At 38.9% G+C, this 25,449-nt stretch overlaps 1 protein-coding gene across 2 annotated transcripts in view; it reads right to left on the bottom strand.

Annotated features, from left to right (window-relative positions):
- The window catches only part of PANX2 (pannexin 2), a 212,673-nt gene extending 193,561 nt beyond the window's left edge, over positions 1 to 19,112 (bottom strand). For both annotated transcript variants that reach the window (XM_053716633.1, XM_053716634.1), the window contains exon 1: positions 18,887 to 19,112. In XM_053716633.1, the coding sequence (XP_053572608.1) occupies positions 18,887 to 19,112 (226 nt within the window). The remainder of the gene's footprint in view (positions 1 to 18,886) is intronic.
- Positions 19,113 to 25,449: the final 6,337 nt, after the last annotated feature.

Here is a 25,449-nt window from a genome sequence, read left to right as displayed (position 1 = left end):
TATTATTCACTTATGTAAGGGGCAAGACTTAGATAGTCCACCCGACCCAACATGTTGCAAACCTTGAAGTCTCCTATATTGGAATAACACCAATAGAATGTCGAATACCCTAACTGTCAATTATCATGGGACAGTCCAACTGAATGTATTTGTGGTAAAAAGCTATGAAATTGACTGCATTGTAAGGTTTTTCAAATATCAAAGTATGCTATCCCCCAGAACCCCGTCCTCTATTTCCTCCCTATTATGCATATTGGTCTTATCTCTTCTGCTCTTTTCCCCCTACACCTCCTTTCTTCCTCCCCCCCCCCTTTTTTTTTTTTTTCTTGACCCTAAGACACATAAGAGCTTTATACTGTAAAGATGTCGCTTAAACTAGTGACATGGAATGTAGGAGGACTCAACTCACCAATAAAGCGCAAGTCATTTCTAACGCACCTTAGGAAGCTGGGGGCAGATATTGCCCTGCTTCAGGAGACGCACCTATTAGACCTAGAACACCAAAAATTGCAAAAGGATTGGGTAGGCCAGGTTACATTTCTCTCCCACACTAAGGCTAGCCGTGGACTGGCTATTATATTTGGGAAAAGGGTGGAGGCTACTATCCAACACAAGTATCTAGACCCTGACTGCAGGTATATGATAGTGCGCGCCAAGGTTAACTCAGTAGATTATGTATTCTGCAATATTTATGCCCCCAATCACAGAGATATGAAATTTTGGCGGGATCTGTTGCAGAGATTGGCCCCATATCTAGGTCTTAACCTGATATTGGGAGGAGATTTCAACATCTCCCCTACGCATAGTGTAGATAGACAATGGCTGGAACCACATAGTTTAACAGATCCTAGAAAAAATTATAAAGCCAACTATGAAACAAAAATATTTAACATGTTTGATAAAGACCTGGATGTTTGCGATATTTGGAGGTTGCAACATCCTGAGGCTAAGGAATATACGTGCCTGTCTAAAGCCAAACACACTCTTTCTCGCTTAGATTTATTCTTAATAGCTAACAGATCAATTGACCAAGTGCGACGTAGCAGAATTCACGACATCCTTTTATCTGACCATGCCCCGGTGGAACTGTGGTTGGGATCTGACGGACCGCACACGAACAGAAACATACTCAGGTTTCCTACTTATCTAACTACCTCAGAGACGTTTCATAAATTTCTACAACATTCATGGACAGACTTCATGACTGATAATGCACAGCACAGGGACAATCCCCTACTCCTATGGGAGACGGCGAAGGCGGTCCTAGCGGGTAACATCATTTCGTACATATCTAAACTTAAACATACAACACAGTATAGGCTTAGAAGCCTACAGAAACAATTAGGACAGACTTATCAAGCCTACCTTCAGACTAAGACGAAACCGGCCTATATTAAATACATTACTTCAAAAACAGACCTTGAGACGTTCAAAAAGCAACAGGCGGCTTCTGGCCTATTGAAGTCAGCAGGCAGGTTCTATAGATTCGGAAGTAGGGCAGGTAGGATGTTGGCCACCCTGACGAAACCACAGACAGCGAAGATTAAGATAGCAGCATTAGGCTGGAATAACAAAAATTGCACCACACCTGAAGACATTGCGAGCTGTTTTGCGCAATACTACTCGCAGCTATACGCGAGTCAAACTCCTTCGGCTCAGGAGGTGCAGGACCAATTCTGGCATTCGGTACAGCTGCCCAAGATATCTCTAGAGCAAAGGAATAGTCTAAACGCCCCCATCACAAAAGAATTGACATTTACCCTGTAAAGCATCGGGCCCTGATGGGTTCCCTGCTGAATTTTATAGGCTACTTCATCCACAGATAGGGAGCATGCTCACTGATCTCTACAATGCCTTTTTGCTTTCCGATACAACCCCCTCGGCGAGCTTTACATCGGCCCATATCACTCTCATCCCTAAACCGGGTAAAGACCGATCTCTGCCTACATCTTTTAGACCCATATCGTTGTTAAACACCGATTACAAGCTCTTCACGAAAATTATGGCAAATAGACTCAAATCTGTCCTGCCAGATCTCTTACACTCAGATCAGACGGATTTCGTGGCGAAACGTACCTCGGTGGTCAACCTCCGCAGAGTGTTGCAGGTTATTGAACATTTTTGGTCTAGGGGGGAGAAAGGGGGCGGAAAGAATGCATCGGAGGCCTTCCTGTTATCGCTAGATGCAGAGAAGGCCTTCGATAGGGTCGAGTGGGCTCATCTGTTAAATACCATGCAGAAATTTGGTTTTGAGGGCCCCTTTCTGGATATTATTAGCAAAATATACAGGGCTCCTGTAGCAAGGGTTTTGTCTGGCAGTTGCTTCTCGACTGATTTTAATCTACAAAGGGGCACCAGGCAGGGTTGCCCATTATCGCCCCTGTTATTTAATTTGGCCCTTGAGCCTCTCGCGCTTAAACTTAAACAAATTTTTCCAGGAATTGTCATAGGAGAGGTACCTCTCCTCTTAGCATTATACGCAGACGATATGCTGCTGTTCGTGGACTCCCCGCAGATCTATATCCCTCGTATTCTTCGAGTAATATCTGATTTCGGTAGCTTCTCCGGATACAAAATAAACACCTCTAAATCGGAGATACTTTGGCTCCACAAAAACCAGAACTCTAGACACACCTACCCTTTTACTGAGGCGACAGATGGCCTCACCTATCTGGGCATTCATCTTCATAGAGACCCAACAAAAATATATGAACTAAATATCACAGGGAAATGTGCACAGCTTTCTTCTCTTCTTTCCAATTGGGCCAATCTCCCTCTGGGACTGTCGGGCCGCGTTAGCCTGATAAAGATGTCAATCTTACCCAAAATCCTATATCCGCTACTTATGCTGCCTTTTCTAATGACAAAAACTGATTTAAGTAGGCTCACGAGAGCTATATCTCGCTTTGTCTGGAAGGGGGGCAGACCGCGAATTGCAACACATAAACTGCATCTCCCTTACACCAAGGGGGGATTGGGACTCCCGAACATACAATGGTATAACTGGGCGGCTCTAGCCAGACTAGTAACAGACTGGCAGCTGGGTACAGGACACTTTTGTGACCTGAAATTGGAGGAGGCGGTAGTAAGTCCCATAGCTGTGGCCTTCCTGCCATACGGAGACTGCAAAACGCTACCCCCTTCAATCACTAATAATGTGATGTATAGGGATCCGCTAAGAGCCTGGGGGAAGTTGCACAAGTACCTAAAATCGGATAGTCCTACCCCAAACTATATACCTATAGTGGGAAATCGTTGCTTCCCAGCGGGGAATGACCACGAACCATTTCATATTTGGAAGAGACTGGGCTTTGTAACCATTGGTGATATGTTGGACCCACTACAACACGCAGTACGCTCCTTTCAGGAGCTGAGAACTAAGTACCAAATCCCCAATCTACATTTTTATGCCTATCTGCAATTGAGGCATTATATTCTAACCATGCAGTCACGGTGTGAAAAATTCTGGGAGAAATCGCCTTTTGCCGTTTCCCAGACATTGTTTCGTATGGGCATATTCTCCTTGTCCCAATTCTACTCACGTATCGTGATGCAAGACGAATCCTTTATACTTACTGGCATATTGTCAAGACATAACCTCACTGACTCAATAGAACTGACAACCCAAGATATAGTGGACAGCTTAGAACGCACCAAACAGGCAACATTATCAGTACATCTCAGAGAAACACAGATTAGGACATTACATATGGATTACATCACATCTCATAGGGCAGCAAAATGGAATAAACAGATCCTAGATCGATGTGTCAAGTGTGGGATGGTTGCCCCATCGTTCCAACATTATTTTTACGCCTGCCCAGCAATTAGAAGATTCTGGGGACAAATTCAATACTGGCTAAAAATCACACTAAAACTAGACCTAGTGTTCACGATGACTGAAATACTACTGTTTAGGTGGGATGATGCGTGCAAACCATTACACAGACTTCTAACGGCCTGTGTTCTGCTGGCCAGACAATGCATTCTTAAAGGGACAGTTCACCCAAAAACTCTCTCCCCTTTAAATTATTCCCAATGATCCTTTTTACCTGCTAGAGTGTATTAAATTGGTTGCAAGTGGCTCCTTTACTCCCATTTCAGCATTTGAAATGGCTGATTTAGCTTGTCGTTTCCCAACCTATACTGAAAGTTTTGATACTGGCGTATATGCTATTGACAAGCCTAAGTAAACACAATCAGCAGAAGAGATTACACCCTCAGTGGGGGGGATGATAGTTAAGTAATAAAATGATAATTTTCTATTGTTCTCTCTATGTATTGAGCTTTGGTGTTCCAGACAAATATAAGATAAGGAAGCAAGCCTGAGTACATAAAAGTGATAACATAATGAGATATGATATTACCTGAAGCTCAACCCATTGTAATAGGCTGTGGTTTCAAAGCACAAAACCAGCTACTTCAGATACACAAATAAACCTGAAAATGCAATTTCTCAAATATTTTATACTCTGCAGTTGGTATAACAAGTCATTTAAAATACATTTATGGAAAAACAATTTTACAGTGTACTGTCCCTTTAAAAGATGGATTAAAGGGACATTATACACTCATTTTTTCTTTGCATAAATGTTTTGTAGATGATCTATTTATATAGCCCATAAAGTTTTTAAAAAAAATAAATGTATAGTTTTGCTTATTTTTAAATAACATTGCTCTGATTTTCAGACTCCTAACCAAGCCCCAAAGTTTTATGTGAATACTGTCAGCTACCTTCTCCAGCTTGCTCCTGTTTGTGTAAAGGGTCTTTTCATATGCAAAAGAAGGGGGAGGGGGGGGGGAGTATCTTATTTCCCACTTGCAGTGGGCTTTCCAGCTACCTTTTCAACAGAGCCAAACTGACAGCTTCTAAGTAAGTTTTTAAACAGTTTTATACTGGATTTTTATATCAGTATCTGTGCATCTTATTCTTTATAGTAGTGTCTATTACATGCAGTTATATGAAAATGAGTGTATACTGTCCCTTTAACAGACAAGCCCCTACAGTAGCGCAGTTCAAACACCTGCTGTTAAAGCAACTCTTTATAGAGCAATACGATGTTAGACTAGACACGTTGCGTAGACTGAAGCCTTTTTTGCGTAAATGGAGACCCTATGTTGACACACTAGACCTGCCAACACAAAGACAGATTTTAAAACCATTCATGCATTTAGAGACCATGTTGGAGATAGCTGCGGGTGGGAGCTGGCAGACTGTGACATACATAGTAGAAGATCACAATACTGAGCCAGGAATGCCTGAGATTATGCTGTTCTAGTCTAAGAATATATGAGCACATGCGATCTCCTTTGTTTTTTACTGAGCCAGGAATGTCTGAGATTATACTGTTTTAGCCTAAGAATATATGAGCACATGTGATCTCCTTTGTTTTTTTTTGTTTTTTTTCCCCTTATCCCCTCTCCCTCTTCTTCGTATTCCTCAGCTCTCCTTCCCATCTCCCCCTCTGATTCTTGATCTTTGATGAGGACTCCCCTCACCTCTGCTCCCTCTACGAGACTTTCATATTCCCAGACTCTCACTGAGTCCCTTTATCCACCTAAAGTAATATATGTTTAGAATTAGGTCAATACCTATGTTTAATTTGTTAAATTCTTGTTGTTGTTTGTATTGAAAGAAAAAACTCTGCTCGGGAATCATGCAAATGCCTGAAACTGAAGACTCCAAGCCTTTCAATGACTTTGTTTCATCAGAACTATGTCTTGTTACTACCCTTTTGAAAAACTGAGAATTTTTTTTTTTAACTATACCATGTAACTGTGTCTTTATGTATGCTTCCTGAGTGATTAATAACAAGAATTTAAAAAAAAACCCAAAGCCCCCCAAAATAAAAAATGCCCTACCCTATTCTAAATTACTAAAGTTCAAAGCTCTTTTACCTTACCAGCCCTGAACAGGGCCCTTTGCGGGGCATGCCCCAAGAAGTTCAGCTCTTTTGCCTGTAAAAAAAAACACATACAATACCCCCCCCCCAACATTACAACCCACCACCCACATACCCCTAATCTAACCCAAACCCCCCTTAAATAAACCTAACACTAAGCCCCTGAAGATCATCCTACCTTGTCTTCACCTCACCGGGTATCACCGATCGGTCCTGGCTCCAAAATCTTCATTCAACCCAAGCGGGGGCTGGCGATCCATCATCCGGTGGCTGAAGAGGTCCAGAAGAGGCTCCAAAGTCTTCATCCTATCCGGGAAGAAGATTAGATCCGGACCGGCAACCATCATCTTCCAAGCGGCATCTTCTATCTTCATCCGATGAGGACCGGCTCCATCCTGAAGACCTCCACCGCGGACCCATCTTCATCCGGCGACGTCCAACTGAAGAATGACGGTTCCTTTAAGGGACGTCATCCAAGATGGCGTCCCTCGAATTCCGATTGGCTGATAGGATTCTATCAGCCAATTGGAATCAAGTTCAATCCGATTGGCTGATCCAATCAGCCAATCAGATTGAGCTTGCATTCTATTGGCTGTTCCGATCAGCCAATAGAATGCGAGCTCAATCTGATTGGCTGATTGGATCAGCCAATCGGATTGATCTTGATTCTGATTGGCTGATTCCATCAGCCAATCAGAATATTCCTACCTTAATTCCGATTGGCTGATTGAATCCTATCAGCCAATCGGAATTCGAGGGACGCCATCTTGGATGACGTCCCTTAAAGGAACCGTCATTCTTCAGTTGGACGTCGCCGGATGAAGATGGGTCCGCGGTGGAGGTCTTCAGGATGGAGCCGGTCCTCATCGGATGAAGATAGAAGATGCCGCTTGGAAGATGATGGTTGCCGGTCCGGATCTACTCTTCTTCCCGGATAGGATGAAGACTTTGGAGCCTCTTCTGGACCTCTTCAGCCACCGGATGATGGATCGCCAGCCCCCGCTTGGGTTGGATGAAGATTTTGGAGCCAGGACCGATCGGTGATACCCGGTGAGGTGAAGACAAGGTAGGATGATCTTCAGGGGCTTAGTGTTAGGTTTATTTAAGGGGGGTTTGGGTTAGATTAGGGGTATGTGGGTGGTGGGTTGTAATGTTGGGGGGGGGGTATTGTATGTGGGGGTTTTTACAGGCAAAAGAGCTGAACTTCTTGGGGCATGCCCCGCAAAGGGCCCTGTTCAGGGCTGGTAAGGTAAAAGAGCTTTGAACTTTAGTAATTTAGAATAGGGTAGGGCATTTTTTATTTTGGGGGGCTTAGAGTAGGTGTAATTAGTTTAAAATTGTTGTAATATTTTTCTTATGTTTGTAAATATTTTTTTATTTTTTGTAACTTAGTTCTTTTTTATTTTTTGTACTTTAGTTAGTTTATTTCATTGTAGTTATTTGTAGGTATTGTATTTAATTAATGTATTGATAGTGTAGTGTTAGGTTTAATTGTAGGTAATTGTAGGTATTTTATTTAATTAATTTAATGATAGTATAGTGTTAGGTTTAATTGTAACTTAGGTTAGGATTTATTTTACAGGTAATTTTGTAATTATTTTAACTATTTTAGCTATTAAATAGTTCTTAACTATTTAATAGCTATTGTACCTGGTTAAAATAAATACAAAGTTACCTGTAAAATAAATATTAATCCTAAAATAGCTATAATATAATTATAATTTATATTGTAGCTATATTATTATTTATTTTACAGGTAAGTATTTAGCTTTAAATAGGAATAATTTATTTAATAAGAGTTAATTAATTTCGTTAGATTTAAATTATATTTAAGTTAGGGGGGTGTTAGTGTTAGGGTTAGACTTAGCTTTAGGGGTTAATACATTTATTAGAATAGCGGTGAGCTCCGGTCGGCAGATTAGGGGTTAATAATTGAAGTTAGGTGTCGGCGATGTTAGGGAGGGCAGATTAGGGGTTAATACTATTTATTATAGGGTTAGTGAGGCGGATTAGGGGTTAATAACTTTATTATGATAGCGGTGCGGTCCGCTCGGCAGATTAGGGGTTAATAAGTGTAGGCAGGTGGAGGCGACGTTGTGGGGGGCAGATTAGGGGTTAATAAATATAATATAGGGGTCGGCGGTGTTAGAGGCAGCAGATTAGGGGTACATAAGGATAATGTAAGTAGCGGCGGTTTACGGAGCGGCAGATTAGGAGTTAAAAATAATATGCAGGGGTCAGCGATAGCGGGGGTGGCAGATTAGGGGTTAATAAGTGTAAGGCTAGGGGTGTTTAGACTCGGGGTACATGTTAGGGTGTTAGGTGCAGACGTAGGAAGTGTTTCCCCATAGCAAACAATGGGGCTGCGTTAGGAGCTGAACGCGGCTTTTTTGCAGGTGTTAGGTTTTTTTTCAGCTCAAACAGACCCATTGTTTCCTATGGGGGAATCGTGCACGAGCACGTTTTTGAGGCTGGCCGTGTCCGTAAGCAACTCTGGTATCGAGAGTTGAAGCTGCGTTAAATATGCTCTACGCTCCTTTTTTGGAGCCTAACGCAGCCTTTATGTGGACTCTCAATACCAGAGTTATTTTTATGGTGCGGCCAGAAAAAAGCCGGCGTTAGCTACGTGGGTCCTTACCGACAAAACTCTAAATCTAGCCGATAGTGACCTGTCAGCTAAAATTAAAGTTAACAATACTCTATCAGACTCTTTTCAGATCCACAATGGAACCCGACAGGGATGTCCACTCTCCCCACTACTATTTGCGATGGCAATGGAACTGCTAGCAGCACATATCAGGCACAACAAAGGTATTAAGGGCATTGCAATAGGGCCTAACAAATACAAAATTAACTTGTATGCAGACGATATTTTACTGACTCTGACTGAGCCTTCCAACTCAATTCCACATCTAAAATAATTTCATCAATTTGGCAGGATATCACATTAACAATCAAAAATCCAATGTCCTTAATATAAATATGAATTTAAAGTTCACTCTTCCGTGACAATTATCGCCCACTGCTTAAAAGAATTCAAACAGATAGTCAAAAATGGCAGTCCAAGCAATTCTCTTGGTGGTGTACAATACAGGTAGTGAAGATGTCCATCTTGCTTCGCATCTTGTATATATTACAGGCAGTCCCGATTAACCTTCCACAAACATTTATAGCACAGCTCCAATCAATTCTTAATAAATTTATTTGGGGAGTAAGAAGGCCTAGGGTAGCAAGGTACACTCTATATCATCCAAAAAGCGTGGGTGGACTGGCTGTCCGTTGTATAGTTAGGTATTACCAAGCGAGCACTATGCAACGCGTTTTGGACTGACATTCAGGACACCTAGATAAAGCATAGATATTTTTAGACTCATACTTGCTTCAGACCCCACAAATTGCCCCCTCTGCTGGCTCCCATCTGCTTACCGACCATTGGCAGTAAAAGTATCGCCCTTGCATAGGCATATTTTTCACTCATGGGACAATATTCTACAGCACTTGCCGGGGATCTCTTCCACCTTCTCACCTATGTCTCCAATCTTTCAGAACACGGAATTATTATAAAACATACACACATCAGATAGGCATACTCGGTTCTCCGACCTCAGCTTTTCATCCCTAATTTGCGAGTTCTGCCACTTAGGCACCTTAAAACCCGCTCCTGACCTATCAAATATCCTAAACGGTACTTTCACCCATTGGCTTAAGTATTCTCAACTAAGGCACCTGCTAGCTACTTCCTTACACAAACAATCTCTCCTTCGCCCCCTTACACACTTTGAATCCATATGTAGACATGGGAAAGCCCTGAAAGGAACATTGGCCATATCCAAGAGAATTTTAGACACTTGCCTACATAAACAATTTCCCAAATCTACACAGAATTGGTCGAATGAGCTATACGTAGATATCCCTGTAGAGACGTGGGATCAATTTTATCAATATACCCATAAGTCATCCACCTCTACCAAAATTCTAGAGATGAACTATAAAATCATCTCCAGATGGTACCTCACACCAGCAAGATTAAAATGTATCTACCCTGAATCCTCCCCCATGTGCTGGAAGGGCTGCGGTTCTCTTGGCAACATGACTTATATTTGGTGGTCGTGCCCCAAATCGCAATCTTTTTGGATAGCATTGCAGCAATTTCTGGCTTCATTATTTGGTGCCTCATTCAAACTTACACCATTGATGGTGCTATTTAACGATGTCAAGGTATTTGATATATTATTAAATAATATATAGAAGTATATTTATCTTTATTTAATAAATCTGTGGATGTGCACATGGTCTGTAGACAAAGGTTTGTTCCTAAGAGATCTCCCACACTCATTATGTAAAATTATGCTGAACACACAGGGGGAGACAATGGAACATTTGGCCTGCCAAATTTTAGAACAGTCACTTAGAGGAATGTTGGGGGAAGTAATTTTGAAAGGAAATGGAAACTAACACAGTTTCAGGATACAGGCAAATATATAGATTTCCTCCAAGAGAAATGCCGATCCGTCTGAAGAAATGTGAGAGATACAAACATTCTTCAAAGAACTGATAATTAGCACAAATTTATTTGAGTGGATCATGCCGTGTGAGTACTAACCCTGGGAAATACCAGATGTGGTGATTAAGATAACACAGAGAAAACAAAGACAGATGCTGAGGTGTGACTCTGGAAGTTCACGTAAGCAGACAGCAAATAAACATTTTTTTTTCTCTCTCTGTTTAAATACATGCCCCAGAATGTATTAAATATAGAAATTTGGGAAATTGTCTAATTCTATATTATTATTACATGGGTATTTGCTAAGCTTGGGAGGTAACTGTTTTAGTCAGTCAAAAATGTGTAATAACCTCTGTTTTGTTTATATTTTTCAGACAGATAATCTCAAATCTACATAGAAATGAATGTGCATATATATGTATATATATATATATATATATATATATATATATATATATATATATATATATATATATATATATATATATATATATGTTTTGAAAACATAAAAGATCTTACTTAGCCTCTGTGTTTTTAAATAAATATTTGTGGACCTGGAAAGAAAAAATTAATGACACTTATTACTTTATTTCAGATGGAATGCCGGCATGAAATGAAATATCATATCATATGAATGTGCAATAAATGTTTATAACGTTTCAAATACATCTTTTAAAATATAATGCTAGATGTATTTGATGTTTCATATCAAAACGATCAGGAAATTAATCTGATGCCGCTTCACCTATAATTGATATTGGGAGAGACTGGTGCAAGAAATTATGGCAGTTATTATACATTTTAAAGAAAGATGTTTTAATATATAACTGTATTTATTTGTCATGCTGCATTTATTTGTACTGTCTAATTGTAATGCTGCCACCCGGTGTTATGTTGAGAGAACTACAGCCAGAAAGCCTTTTGGCTGTTAAATATAAGATAATCCAATGAAAAGGGACAAGGCCGTGGGCGTTTCCAATATTCACCAATGACTGATAAATAATCAAAAAGGGGAGGGGTGAGATCAGATGATTAAAACCCCAGCATAGAGGCTAAGAAGGAGGTTGTTGTGTTGACTGATCCAGAAAGGAGTAACTGCTGCAGTTATTAATCAAAAGCACACACCTACAATTGGACTCCATATGCTTTACCCCAATTTTGAATTTCTGAGGTGAATTGGACCTGTTAAGAAATATTGGAAACTGGATTGCTGTTTATTTGGGTGATGTATACAAGTTTTTTGTAAGATAAGTTATAAGCATAGCCACTACAGTAAAATTACAATTTTTGAATTGGAAAGAACAAATTGGGCTTTTAGATTGTATTATATAACCTTAAATAGCTCTTAGCCTGCCTGTTTGTATGCAAGCATTTAAAGTAAACATTTATTATTGCCGTATGTAGCAGAGTTAAGGAAATATTTCAAATTAGCATTTCATAGCCTATGTATTGTTATACTAATCCCAATCCTAAATTGTTTATCTATGCAAATATATAATAATAATTCAGAAGTGTATATTGTATTTCAAATTGCTAGTCACAGCCTATATATTGTATTGTTGTTTAAATCTGTGTCTGATTGGCTAAGTAACTCATCTAAGTTCTGATATTGTCAGTTAATTTTGTATTAGGATAAATTGCAGTTAAATAGCAGAATATATATATTATCCTATTGTTTTATAAACACTGTTTAGAATTGTATTGCTTGGATGTTAAAGGTTTTTAGTCCCATTGTGTTAAATAAATAAAAGGCTGAATTGTGAAGGTATATTTTTCTGGCTTTTGTAAGAAGGATAGCATATCTTAAGAGTTGGTTTTAACGCATATAAATTTTGTTTCATTTCCTTTTATTGCGAATATACTTCAATATGTTTATGGATATTAACTAAATAAAAGAATTCAGATATTTATATTAATTGTATGGTCTAGTAGATGCATGGTTGATTAGGGTTTCAATTTTTAAGGAAAATTAATATAAGATTGTGTTTATAACCCTGCCATAAACTGATATATTATTTGGATAGCACTACTAAGATTTTCATAAATATACTGACAACGATAAGCCTAAACACTCTTGCAAGCTACGATCACATCTCCTCCAGATTTGTCTAAACGGAGCAAAGTCACTACTAGCTAGAAATTGGAAGACTAATACAATACCCACAGTTGAGACTTGAAAGGCTCGAACCCAAGAGCTCATACAATTAGAAGAATATTACTATTTTAAAAATAACAAACTAACCCTTTATCACAATGTTAAATTTTATTGGGAAACCATAAACTCACCTAGACCATAACATCACATTTCATCTCCCCCCTTCCCCCCCTTCCCCTCTTCTTTCCCCCCCTTTTTTTCCTTCTTACTCTTCCCTTTCCTATCAACATTTCTTTTTCGCCCTACAATCCTCCTGGCCAGCACAGCTGTAGTGTCGCTTCCACTGAAGCGGTTGTACATCTTCTTTTATTTTGTTTGTTTATATGTTTTCTTTTCTTTTTCTTTTTGTCTCTTTTCTTTATTTTCGAAGTTATTATTATGTTTCATTGATATATGCAAGCTAGAAGGTTATATTGGAAGATTATCTATGACTGGAATAATTATGCTGTTGTCATGTATTACTTTGTTTACCAACGAAAATGTTTAATAAAAACTAATATTTAAAAAAAAAAGGCTCTATTTCTGTTTAAATGTAGTGATGACAAAAATGCTAAAAATGCTCTGGTCTTTTGGGGAAGTTTTAGTCCTTAAGGGGTTAAAGGGATAGGTAAGTAAAAATAAAACTTGCATGCTTTTGCATTTTAAGACACTTTTAAATTCACTTCTATTCTCTTGGTATCCCTTGTTGAAAAATAATATTCACATATCCTATATTAGTGAGAGCTAGCTGCTGATTGGTGCCTGCACACATTTGTCTCTTGTGATTGGCTAATTAGATGTGTTCAGCTAGCTGCAAGCAGTGCAATGCTGTTCCTTCAGCAAAGGATAACAAGTTTATGAAGCGAATTTGGTAACAGAAGTAAATTGGAAAGTTGTTTAAAACTGTATGTTCTGTCCATGAAATGGGTTTCCTGTCTAAGTTTTATTGAAATAGTATAGCACAGAGCTAAATAAAAACTCCACTACTTGAGTGTTTTTCTGTTGTTGTTTTTTTTGTGATCCACCAGTTCAACCATTACCTGACATAAATTGAAGTCTATTATGTAAGGGAATAAATGAACCCGCACCATGCAACATGCAGATGTTAGTGCGCACTAGAGTACATTTCAAGAGATAAAAAAAAAATTATTTAATGATTCAGATAGAGCATGCAATTTTAAGCAACTTTCTAATTTATTCCTATTATCAAGTTTTCTTCAATCTCTTGCTATCTTTATTTGAAAAAGAAGGCATCTAAGCTATTTTTTGGTTCAGTGCTCTGGACAGCACTTGTTTATTGGTCGGTTAAATTAATCCACCAATCAGCAAGAACAACCCAGGTTGTTCACCAACATTGGGCCGGCATCTAAACTTACATTCTTGCTTTTCAAATAAAGATACCAAGAGAATGAAGAAAATTTGATAATATGAGTAAATTAGAAATTTGCTTTAAATTGCATGCTCTATCTGAATCAAGAAAGACAAAATTTGGGTTCAGTGTCCCTTTAATATGAAGCAGTAAGGATAGCACTCTAAACACTAGTTCTCTCAGTGTCCCAGCACACTGGGAAGTTATCCCCTCTGTTTCCTCCAGTCCAGGATACAGACAAACAGCTCGAGCTTCCAGTGCAGTTTGATTAAAAGATTTTTAATACAATTACATAAAATACTAAGGATTTTTTAGTGACCCAAATGGTTTTAAAAACAGTTGCAACGCGTTTCTCAGCTTTACCAGCCATTTCCTTAGGCATCTCTAGCAATGTTAGTGTAGCTTACTACTTGCATTGTTGTACTACACATGTAATCTAGGCTAAAATGTTTAACTATGTGTAGTAAAAACTGCAATAGACTTCAGCTGCCTGGTTTTACTATAATGTACCACTAAAACTTGCGTTTTTCCACTGACCCCTTGGAGGATGAAGTGGATACCACAGACTCTAGGGGGTAAACTTATTAAATGGCGAGCGGACAAGATTGCTTGTGCAATGCCGCCCACTGCTTACTGGAGGCCAATTGGCTGCTAGCAGGGGCTGTGACTTATACTCGTACTCAATTGCATATATATGGCAGCAGTGTTTTTATAAACTGCTGCCATATAGTTCTCCAGACATGTGCACGCTAACTACCTAGGTATTCGCTTAATAAAGAATAACATGTGGATGAAGCAGATTTGATAATAGAAAAAGGGGTACATTTATTAAATCTTGAGCGGACATGATTCGCTATAGCATATGTAGCGTGTGTATCAAAACAAACTCAAGTGAGCGTGTAAAGCCTGCCCTTTTTTTCGCGTGTCCTAATGACCACTGCTTCTTACATTGCGGGAAGCAGGCTCATATGTGCGAACCATCGCCGCAAAGGCTCCTCCGGATTAGCTTTCACTGCTTAGTACATGGAGCCCAAATTGTCCAGACAAACCCTATTCAAAATAGAAATACACTTATAGGCATTTCAATTTTGACTATTATGTTCCTTTAAAGGGACAGTGCATGCAAGTTTTTCTTTGTTCCTTCTAAAAGAGAGTACATTTGTACGATATATTAGCATAATGTGTAATAAATTTAAATAATGCACTATTTAGAGAAAGGATCGAATCAGAGTGTAAAAGATAATGTTTAATTATTTAATTAAGACAAAACGACCTTATTCTTCCCCTCGCCTTATTAAAGTGCCTACAATGATAAAATCAAATTTTACATGAGAAAAAAAAATGTGTCTATGTAAATGTAGTTCAGACTCTTTGTTAAGCAGCTGTCACAGGTAGCTGTGCAGTAGAGATTGCTTGTTATAAATATTGTAAGACTTCAAGGAAGTCAGAAGTTCAGGACTCAATTAATTAAGTTGCGGAGGCAGCTGTAGAGCCCTTGACCAGAGGTAGCCGAGTTAAAGGGATAGGAAAGTCCAAATTAAACTTGCAAGAATCAGATAGAGCATGTCATTTTAATACACTTTTAAAATCACTTCTATTTTCAAATGTGCTTTTTCTTGGTATCCATTTTGGAAACGCACATATCCTACACCAGTGGGAGCTAGCTAGTGATTGTTCCGTGCATACGGTTGTCTCTTGTGATTGGCTAACTAGATGTGTTCAGCTAGCTGCCAGTAGTTCCTTCAGTAAAGAATAACAAGAAAATGAAGCAAATTTAAAAGTTGTTAAAAATTGTATGTTCTATCCGAATTATGTAATAAGAATTTGGGGTTTCCTGTTCCTTTAAATCATTCCAAATGTGTTCATTCGGTGTCATTGACAGGCCCTACTCTCACTTGATTGGTTGCACAAGAACTTCCTTGTGCAATAATAAATGCAGGTAGCAGACAAACAGCATCTGTTGCCCCCTTGCTGTGAACTCAGACAGACAGGTTTCCTAACTGGGAACCTTGTTCAACCAACAAATGATAAATGAGGCCCTAAATATGATTATGTCAAATGTACTACATGAATAGTGAAGTAATATTAAAAAAAATGTTTTTACCCATTTACTGTAAAAATGCTATGAAAACCATAATTGAAATAAAATCTATCTTTATATACTCATGTACATATTTTGTATTTATAACTTTCTCTTCTATTGAATCTAGCAGCATGTTACTTGATTGCGCTGCAGGTTGCTGATTTGTGAAGATTTAAAGGGATATTCTACATGTTTAAATTAATGTTTTCAAAAGGGTTAAACACATAGTCAAAGCTGCACCCTAATTGTGCTACAGATTAGTATAAACACAGTTGATGCAGCATACACGTATATGCTTGCTTCTCATTTGCTCAGCAGTTATCAGCAAATCCTTATCAGCAGTTGCGCAGGAGCACATATTGGATTGTTTAGAAGTTAAAGACATAGTAAAAGAAAATTAATTTGTTTATTAAAAATATGCTGTAAAGAATTAGAGAATTTCATTTTCAAAGGGACATAAAAGAGGAATTTAAAAATATACAGAATTGATATTACAATACTTGTGGTTAACAACAATTGCTCCTTTTAAAAGTTATCAATGAGCATTTCAATTACTATGTCCTTTTATTATATTATCATCCTAAGATTCATTAAAGGGACATTGTTCTCAAATGTAGTATATTAATAACATGACAGTGAGTGTAGCATTTAAACTTTAACATTTGCAGGAAGTATCTATCAGCCAATGATCTTTACCAGGAAGACTCTAACAGGAAGTGCATATAACCATCAATGAGCATTAGCAGGAAATCTATCAGCCATTAGTAGGAATCATTAGTGGGGCATACACAATTGATACTACTGTATATATATACTATATAGCTTATATTTAGTTTGGCTCTGGTCACTACAAGAGTGCATAATCAATATATTTATATTTATTTATTCAGTGTCTGGATTAGGTTGGGAATTACTGGTTTAGAAAATATAGCCAGTACAATGTTTATAAAAACATGACCAATTTTAATGGATTCGAGCATCACCTCTAACACGGCCCATAAAAATTTGGGTACTTCTAGCTAATAGATAAACTATAAGTAAAAGCAGCATGAAAGCCAAAATTACCTTTTTATGGATCAGACAGAGCACATAGTTTTAAGAGACTTTTTAGCTAGCTATTGCCTTTAGTTCTGTTGTCTTTCAGCACTCAGTATTGTGTTTGGGGAAGTATTGTTTCAATAAATCTGTCTTTGGAGGGTTTTGTGTATACTGCAGCAAAATATATATATGTGTGTATGTGTATATGTTTGTGTGTGGTTGCACAGGTGACCACATGTATGTGTATAGCTATTTGTGTGTATGTGTCTGTGACAATGGGGTATATTTACTAAGCAGTGGATTTTGCTTTTTCCGCGCAAGCCTTCTGGCTTGCTGGAAACAGGAGTTAAGAAGCAGAGGTCTTAAGACTGCTGCTCCTTAACTCGTCCGCCATTTTTGATCGGGATTATTGACAACCCCTGCTAGTGGTCGATTGGCCGCGAATGTGCAGGGGGCTACATTGCACAAGCCCAGCATTTGCAGGGCTATGCAGAACGGACATGATTCGCTAATGCGAATCATGTCCGCCCGGGGTTTGATGAATCTTCCCCAATGTGTGTGTGTGTTTGTTTATATGTTTGTGTGTGCCTGTGAATGCGTGTATGCAAGTGTTTTGCAAGCACTGGTGAACATTTACTTTGGAAATACCATAAAAAGTAAAATGAAAAAAATCACTTTACTCCATGATTAAAAAATATTATGGCCAAAATGGGCCTAAAACCTAGGTGGCGGCAGAGTTTCCAGTGCCTAGCGCAGTACAAAACCTAAACACACCACTGATTAACATACTTTATAAACTTTAAGGCCCCAATTTATGAAAGGCTTGGCGGACCTGATCTGACATTGCGGATCATGTCCGACAGACCTCGCTGAATGCGGAGAGCAATACGCTCTCCACATTCAGCATTGCACCAGCAGCTCTTGTGAACTGCTGGTGCAAGGCCACCCCCTGCAGATTCGCGGCCAATCAGCCGCTAGCAGGGAGTGTCAATGATCGGGTTGAATTGCGGCGATCTCTGTCCGCCTCCTCAGAGCAGGCGGACAGGTTATAGAGCAGCAGTCTTTAGACTGCTGCTTCATAACTGGCGTTTCTGGCGAGCCTGAAGACTCGCCAGTAACACAGGGCTTCCATACGGAGCTTGATAGATATTCCCCTAAACCTCTAAATGTCATCCTGTTTCTAAGCCCTGCAGGCCGCCTTTATCTCAGGACATTTTTATAGCTTTTCACAGCCAGACATTCCTTGTGTGCCTTATAGATAACATTGTGCTCACTCCCCTGATGTTTTTTAGGAGTCAGCACTAATAAGCTAGTCTGTGAATAGCACTGAGATAAGGGGCAGTCTGCAGAGACTTAGATACAAGGTAATTACAGAGGTAAAATGTATATTAATATAACTGTGTTGGTTATGCAAAACTGGGGAATGGGTAATAAAGGGATTATCTATCTTTTTTTTAAATATTTTTTGGGGTAGACTGTCCCATTAAATTAATAAAAGGAAGGTCAAAATATAACAACATCCAACCAAGGCAGCATAGAAAACAATAATGCAGAACATTTTCAAAACTACACTTTAAATTTGTAAAAAAAAAAAAAAAAAATAGAAACCCAAATGTGAGTGTTCGACTTTAAGCTGTGGATTACAGTATGTTTTCTCATCATACGTTAGTTTATACACAATTCTCAGTGCAATAGCAGGAGTTGCCATACGTTTCACACTTAAGTCATTATTTATGTTATATTGCTTATTTCTTTTAGTTTTGCAGGCAGTACTTTCTGCAGAAAACATTAGGCCTATATTATGTAATATTTCTTGTGAATAAGTAACTGTAATGTCAGGTCAGACTTCACTTACCAGCAAAGTTCTTTGTGAAAACCAAAGTAACAAGGAGAATGGGAATAAGGACTGTCCCAATGGTCACTACCCTGTCAAATGGAAGTTCGAGCTTCAGTTGAACCATGAGAGCTGCAAGGGCCCCTGCTCTGTCATCTTGTGGCCCAGGCAGAATTAGTTCCTTCAACTTCTCTCCAGCCAGCAGAGCAGTTGCCATGTCTGGATGGTTGTCAATGATATGTTGCATAAGCGTTTGAGGTTCACGTCCCCCCTAGTCTTCTCTCCCTTGCTTTTATTTCTGGGTCGCTGGTGAGAATATTGTTGGCTCTCTATAGAGGAGCTTAGTCTGCAGAATTACATCAAGAACATGTATAAAAAAGACAAGGATAGAAGTCTTGTTAACAGCAGTGATGTAATTCCTATAAGACTAGTGTTAGTAGCACTTTTATCATTATGTTGCTATTATCCTTCATCCATCTAAAACAATGATAAACAATATGACTCTATGAATTACATTTACATCAATAAAAACATCTTTATTATTTCAGTGACAAAAGAGGGATACTATTTATAAAAATATGGAAATACATTAGGCTAAAGTACATTGCAGACTACTTAGATGGGAATAAAAGGAACATCTGCAATAAGTTGCAAACAGAACCACCGGTAACTAAAATAGCGTTAAGCTATACAAATCACATTGATTGATGTTTTGTATAATTACCTGCTGACTGGTCCCTGAGTTTCACGAAAATGATGGTCAAGATATCTGCCATCTACTGATTTCAGCCAGCCTGAAAACTTACATTGCGTGTCACTGCAAACCATGCAATCTTTATAATAAGCTGAAAGAGGTGAGAATGTCATTCGTCCGGAAGCCTGTACCCAGAACTGAAATGTAACTGGAAAATTCTACGTACACTGAGCTGCAACCTCAACGCATCACAATTTAAAGCACAAAGAGCAGGCTGCTGGTACAAAAGAATAGGAAGAAAATGTGAATTCAGATGCTGTGGCATATGATCAGAGAAGGAAAGATAGGATTTTCATGTACTGCAGGCTACAGAAAGGAGGAGGGGTCTTCGGCTGTAGTGAAGCACTGAAAGCTCCAGCAATCCAGACAACAATATGTGCTCTGCATCTCTCTCTCTCTCTCTCTCTTCCTCCTAGTGACAGCATCAGATAGGCTCTCACATCCAAACTGTGCCGGCTGTATTTCTAGCTACCCCAATTTATTTCATAATTTGTTAGTTGGACAATAAAGATCATTTATCATTTCTGTGCAATACTTTAAGCATAAGCATTGCTGAAATGATTACTTACAACAGTAATTTGAACTCCTAATTGAAATAATGCAATGAGAGTAAATGACTTTGTTCTTCAAGGTTAAAGTATCACTTTAACTGTGTATGTGATTTATTATTCAGTGGGCTGTTTCACTTGTGCAGATAGCCTGATATGGACATGTCTTACTAAATTATTTTGCAAATACTGAGTATTGACCTTTAGATAGATAATTATTTAAATTAAAGGAACACTGTACCCACATTTTTTTTTCACGATTCAGATAGAGCATGCAATTTTAAGCATATTTCTAATTTACTCCTATTGTCAAATTATCTTTATTCTCTTGGTATCTATATTTGAAAAGCAAGAATTTAAGTTTAGATGCCGGCCCATTTTGGGTGAACAACCTGGGTTGTCCTTGCTGATTGGACAGAACCAATAAACAAGTGCTGTCCATGGTTCTGAACCACAAATTGGTTGGCTCCTTAGCTTAGATAATAGGAGTAAATTAGAAAGTTGCTTAAAATTGCTTGCTCTATATGAATCACAAAAGAAAAAATTTGGGTTCAGTGTCCCTTTAAGCTTGTATGTGGACATTAATAAAAGTGTATAACTGTGCACAGTGCATGTAATCGAATATTCTGGATGACATTCAGGAAAAGTACTTTTAATTCTAAGCATAAATGTATTATACTACTGAAGAAGAAAAAACTGAAAAAGGCATATAATGAATTTACATAAAGGGGTCTAGTTATCAACGTGTCTACTTTTCCTGCCTTCACCGGCCCAATACGTTCGCCTAAGCTCGCCTCACATCGCCGCCGCGGACCTGCCAAAATTCGCCTAAGTTATCAAAAAAGCTGTCAAAAAGCCGCGCACCAAGTACGGGGCGATGAGCAGCGGACTGTGAGAGTTATCACTCATCCGATCTCGCTGCTCTTCGGCTTTTTGACAGCTTTCTTGCTAGCCTGTCACTAAGCACTCACACTAAACTACACTGTTCTACCCCCTATACCGGCGCCCCCGGAGCCCCCCCGCAACTAAATAAAGTTACTAACCCCTAAACCGCCACTCCTAGACCCCGCCGCAACTCTTATAAATGTATTAACCCATAAACCGCCGCTCCTAGAGCCCGCCGCAACTCTTATAAATGTATTAACCCCTAAACCGCCGCTCCCGGACACCGCTGCCACCTACATTATACCTAGTAACCCCTATCCTGCCCCCCCTATACCGTCGCCCTCTATAATAAAGTTATTAACCCCTATCCTGCTGATCCCGCACCTCGCCGCAAATAAATAAATAGTTTAACCCCTAAACCGCCGCTCCCTGAACCCGCCACAACCTATATTAAATTTATTAACCCCTATCCTGCCCCCAGCCAATAGAATGCAAGCTCAATCTGATTGGCTGATTGGATCAGCCAATCGGATTGAACTTGAATCTGATTGGCTGATTCAATCAGCCAATCAGATTTGTCCTACCTTAATTCCGATTGGCTGATAGAATCCTATCAGCCAATCGGAATTGAAGGGACGCCATCTTGGATGACGTCCCTTAAAGGAGCCTTCATTCGTCGGTAGTCCGTCGCTAAAGAGGGATGTTCCACGTCGGCGGGATGAAGATTGAAGTACCGGCTTAGAAGATGACATCGCCCGGATAGAAGACTTCTTCAGCGCCTCTTGGAAGATGACATCGACCGCATCGAAGACTTCTTCAGCGCCGCTTGGAGGATCACTTCATCGGATGGAAGATTTCTTCAGCGCCGCTTGGAGGATAACTTCTTCTGCTCCGGATGTCCACTTCGGTTCCATTGCTACTCGGCTGAGTGAAGACGACTCAAGGTAGGATGATCTTCAGGGGATTAGTGTTAGGTTATTTTAAGGGGGGTTTGGGTTAGATTAGGGGTATGTGGGTGGTGGGTTTTAATGTTGGGGGGGTTGTATTTTTCTTTTACAGGCAAAAGAGCTGAATTCTTTGGGGCATGCCCCACAAAAGGTCCTTTTAAGGGCTGGTAAGGTAAAAGAGCTTTGAACTTTTTTAATTTAGAATAGGGTAGGGCATTTTTTTATTTTGGGGGGTTTGTTATTTTATTAGGGGGCTTAGATTAGGTGTAAGTAGCTTAAAATTGTTGTAATATTTTTAAAATGTTTGTAACTTATTTTTTTTATTTTTTGTAACTTAGCTTTTTTTATTTTTTGTACTTTAGTTAGTTTATGTAATTGTATTTAATTGTAGTTATTTGTAGTTAATTTATTTAATTTATTTAATGATAGTGTAGTGTTAGGTTTAATTGTAACTTAGGTTAGGATTTATTTTACAGGTAATTTTGTATTTCTTTTAGCTAGGTAGATATTAAATAGTTAATAACTATTTAATAACTATTCTAACTAGCTAAAATAAATACAAAGTTACCTGTAAAATAAATATAAATCCTTAGATAGCTACAATGTAATTATTAATTATATTGTAGCTATCTTAGGGTTTATTTTATAGGTAAGTATTTAATTTTAAATAGGAATAATTTATTAAAGTATAGTGTAGTGTTAGGTGTAATTGTAACTTAGGTTAGTTTTTAGTTTACAGGTACATTTCTCTTTATTTTAGCTAGGTAAGCTATTAAATAGTTAATAACTATTTAATAGCTATTGTACCTAGTTAAAATAAATTGAAAGTTACCTGTAAAATAAAAATAAATCCCAAGGGGGGGGGGGGGCGGAGCCAACTGCAGAAGCGGCAGGACGTATGTGTCAGGAGCTCCTGCTTAAATTTCTTTTTTTTTAGGCTTTTGGGCTATTTTGGACAAATTTTGAGACTTTTTATACATTTCATCTAAGCAGTATACCCTATTTAAAAGAGTTTTAAGCCTAAGACGTGCCTACAGCCTGACGAAAGTTATATGAACTAGCCGCGTGGTCACTTCCTACAGCTATAGCGGCAGAGATAGTTGCACTGATATCATCGTTAGGACATACAGCCACTTCAAATCTCAGAGGTGGATAGTCACCACCATGGGTGATATTGCTGCCGCAATACAAACTTTTCTATGGGACATGGAAAATGTACTGCTTAGAGTGTTCAATCGGGCACTTACAGATCCTGAGAAGGCGACCACGTGTGAGATACATTTACCTCAAGATGAGAGCCTTGCTGCTCGGTGCGGACCGCGGGTTGTCCAGTGTACAGGAGAGGCAGCTGATGTTTGTGCAGAGGATATGCACCCCTATATCTTAAAAACATAGGATGGGTAAAAAGACAGAAAATGTTACAGAGGTCTGAATGCAGGGGGAGGAGGGGGTGTTGTAAAAATCTTGAGGGGGGGTTTAGAATACAGAGGCAGACAGTGTCAGTAAAGGATAACAGACAGGGGAGATATATGGTTATACACAAAGCATATACTGACATAAAGCATACACTTACACTTATAACTCACGCCCTAACACGACTCAGCTTTAGACCAACTACGATAAAGCCAAAGGTAGTTATGAATACTTTACATTCTAATATTTTTCACATAGAAGAAAATATTCTTTTTATTTTCAAATATATATATATATATATATATATATATATATATATATCAGAAATAGAGAGTGAAATAGCGCTATATGAAGATAAACTGGGGAAGTGTACCAATATGTATATTTCACAGACTCTGTGTGGTGATATAGTGTATTATAGGTGTACAAAGAATAGATATCACAGTATGATAATACAATTATATCTAGATGTAGTCTGGTAATGGATCGTGATTCTGCCAGATCTCTACACCTCCACTGAATACATATAATATATATACACAAGCAGTACTGGTATCTGACAGCAGGTGAATAACTACTTAAATAGGCAGTCCTTAGGAGAGAATGTCTATTAGGTATCCTTAGGTTCAGTTCTAAACAATCCCCACCAAGTGCAGCTCAGTCCTAGCAAAAAAAGATTCACCTCTTCAGGAGAGGATCCTCCCAGTTATTCTATGGAATAGAGAAAGACAAGCACACGGGGGGTGCACCAAGTGCAATAAACGACAAACTGGGTGACTTCAAAATAAAAAGATGTACAGCAAACTCACGCGATTCCACCTCAAATGTATTCGGTGTGTTAAAGTCACTTGTAATATAATAGCAGATGCTCCTCCTCCGGGAAATCTCCCTGGATCAGACTGCTCCTTGGGACACACTCAGACTGCAGGCGAGTACACCTCCACATGTTATTAACTATTTACTAGCTACCTAGTTAAAATAAATACAAATTTACCTGTAAAATAAAACCTAACCTGAGTAACACTGACACCTAACATTACAATAAAATTAAATAAATTAAATAAAATAAATAAAATAAAATAAATACATTTATCTAAATTACAAAAAATAATAAACACTAAATTACACAAAATAAAAAAAGAAATTATCAAAAATAAAAATGAATTACTCCTAATCTGATAGCCCTATCAAAATAAAAAAGCCCCCCCAAAATATTAAAATCCCTAGCCTACACTAAACTGCCAATAGCCCTTAAAAGGGCCTTTTGCTGGGCATTGCCTCAAAGAAATCAGCTCTTTTACCTGCCAACAGTAAAACCCACCCACACAACCAACCCCCCAAATAAAAACCTACCTAAAAAAACCTAAGCTCCCCATTGCCCTGAAAAGGGCACTTGGATGGGCATTGCCCTTAAAAGGGACGTCATCCAAGATGGCGTCCCTTGAATTCCGATTGGCTGATAGAACCCAATCAGCCAATGGGATTGAGCTCACATTCTATTGGCTGTTCCAATCAGCCAATAGAATGCAAGCTCAATCTTATTGGCTGATTGCATCAGCCAATAGGATTTTTTACCCTTTAATTCCGATTGGCTTGTAGAATTCTATCAGCCAATCGGAATTCAAGGGGCACCATCTTGGATAACTTCCCTTAAATGGAACCTTCAGTTTATGGCCGGGACCGTATGAAGAGGATGCTCCACGCCAGATGTCTTGAAGATGGAGCTGCTCCGCTTCGGAAGGATGCAGATAGAAGATGCCGTCTGGATGAAGAATTCTGCCCGCCTGGTGGACGACTTCTTGCCGCCTGGATGAAGACTTCTCCCAGCTTTGTTGAGGACTTCTAGCCGCTTGGATGAAGACTTCTCCCCGGCTGGATGATGATGGATGTCCGGTCTTCCAAAACTGTAAGTGGATCTTCGGGGGTTAGTGTTAGGTTTTTTTAAGGGTTTATTGGGTGGGTTTTATTTTTAGCTTAGGGTTTGGGCGATGTAAATGAGCTAAATGCCCTTTTAAGGGCAATGTCCATCCAAATGCC

Source organism: Bombina bombina, chromosome 6 (assembly GCF_027579735.1).
Source record: "Bombina bombina isolate aBomBom1 chromosome 6, aBomBom1.pri, whole genome shotgun sequence".
NCBI classification, from domain to species: domain Eukaryota; kingdom Metazoa; phylum Chordata; class Amphibia; order Anura; family Bombinatoridae; genus Bombina; species Bombina bombina.
Note: the sequence above shows the minus strand (reverse complement) of the source record. Positions and strands in the feature narration are given on the sequence as shown.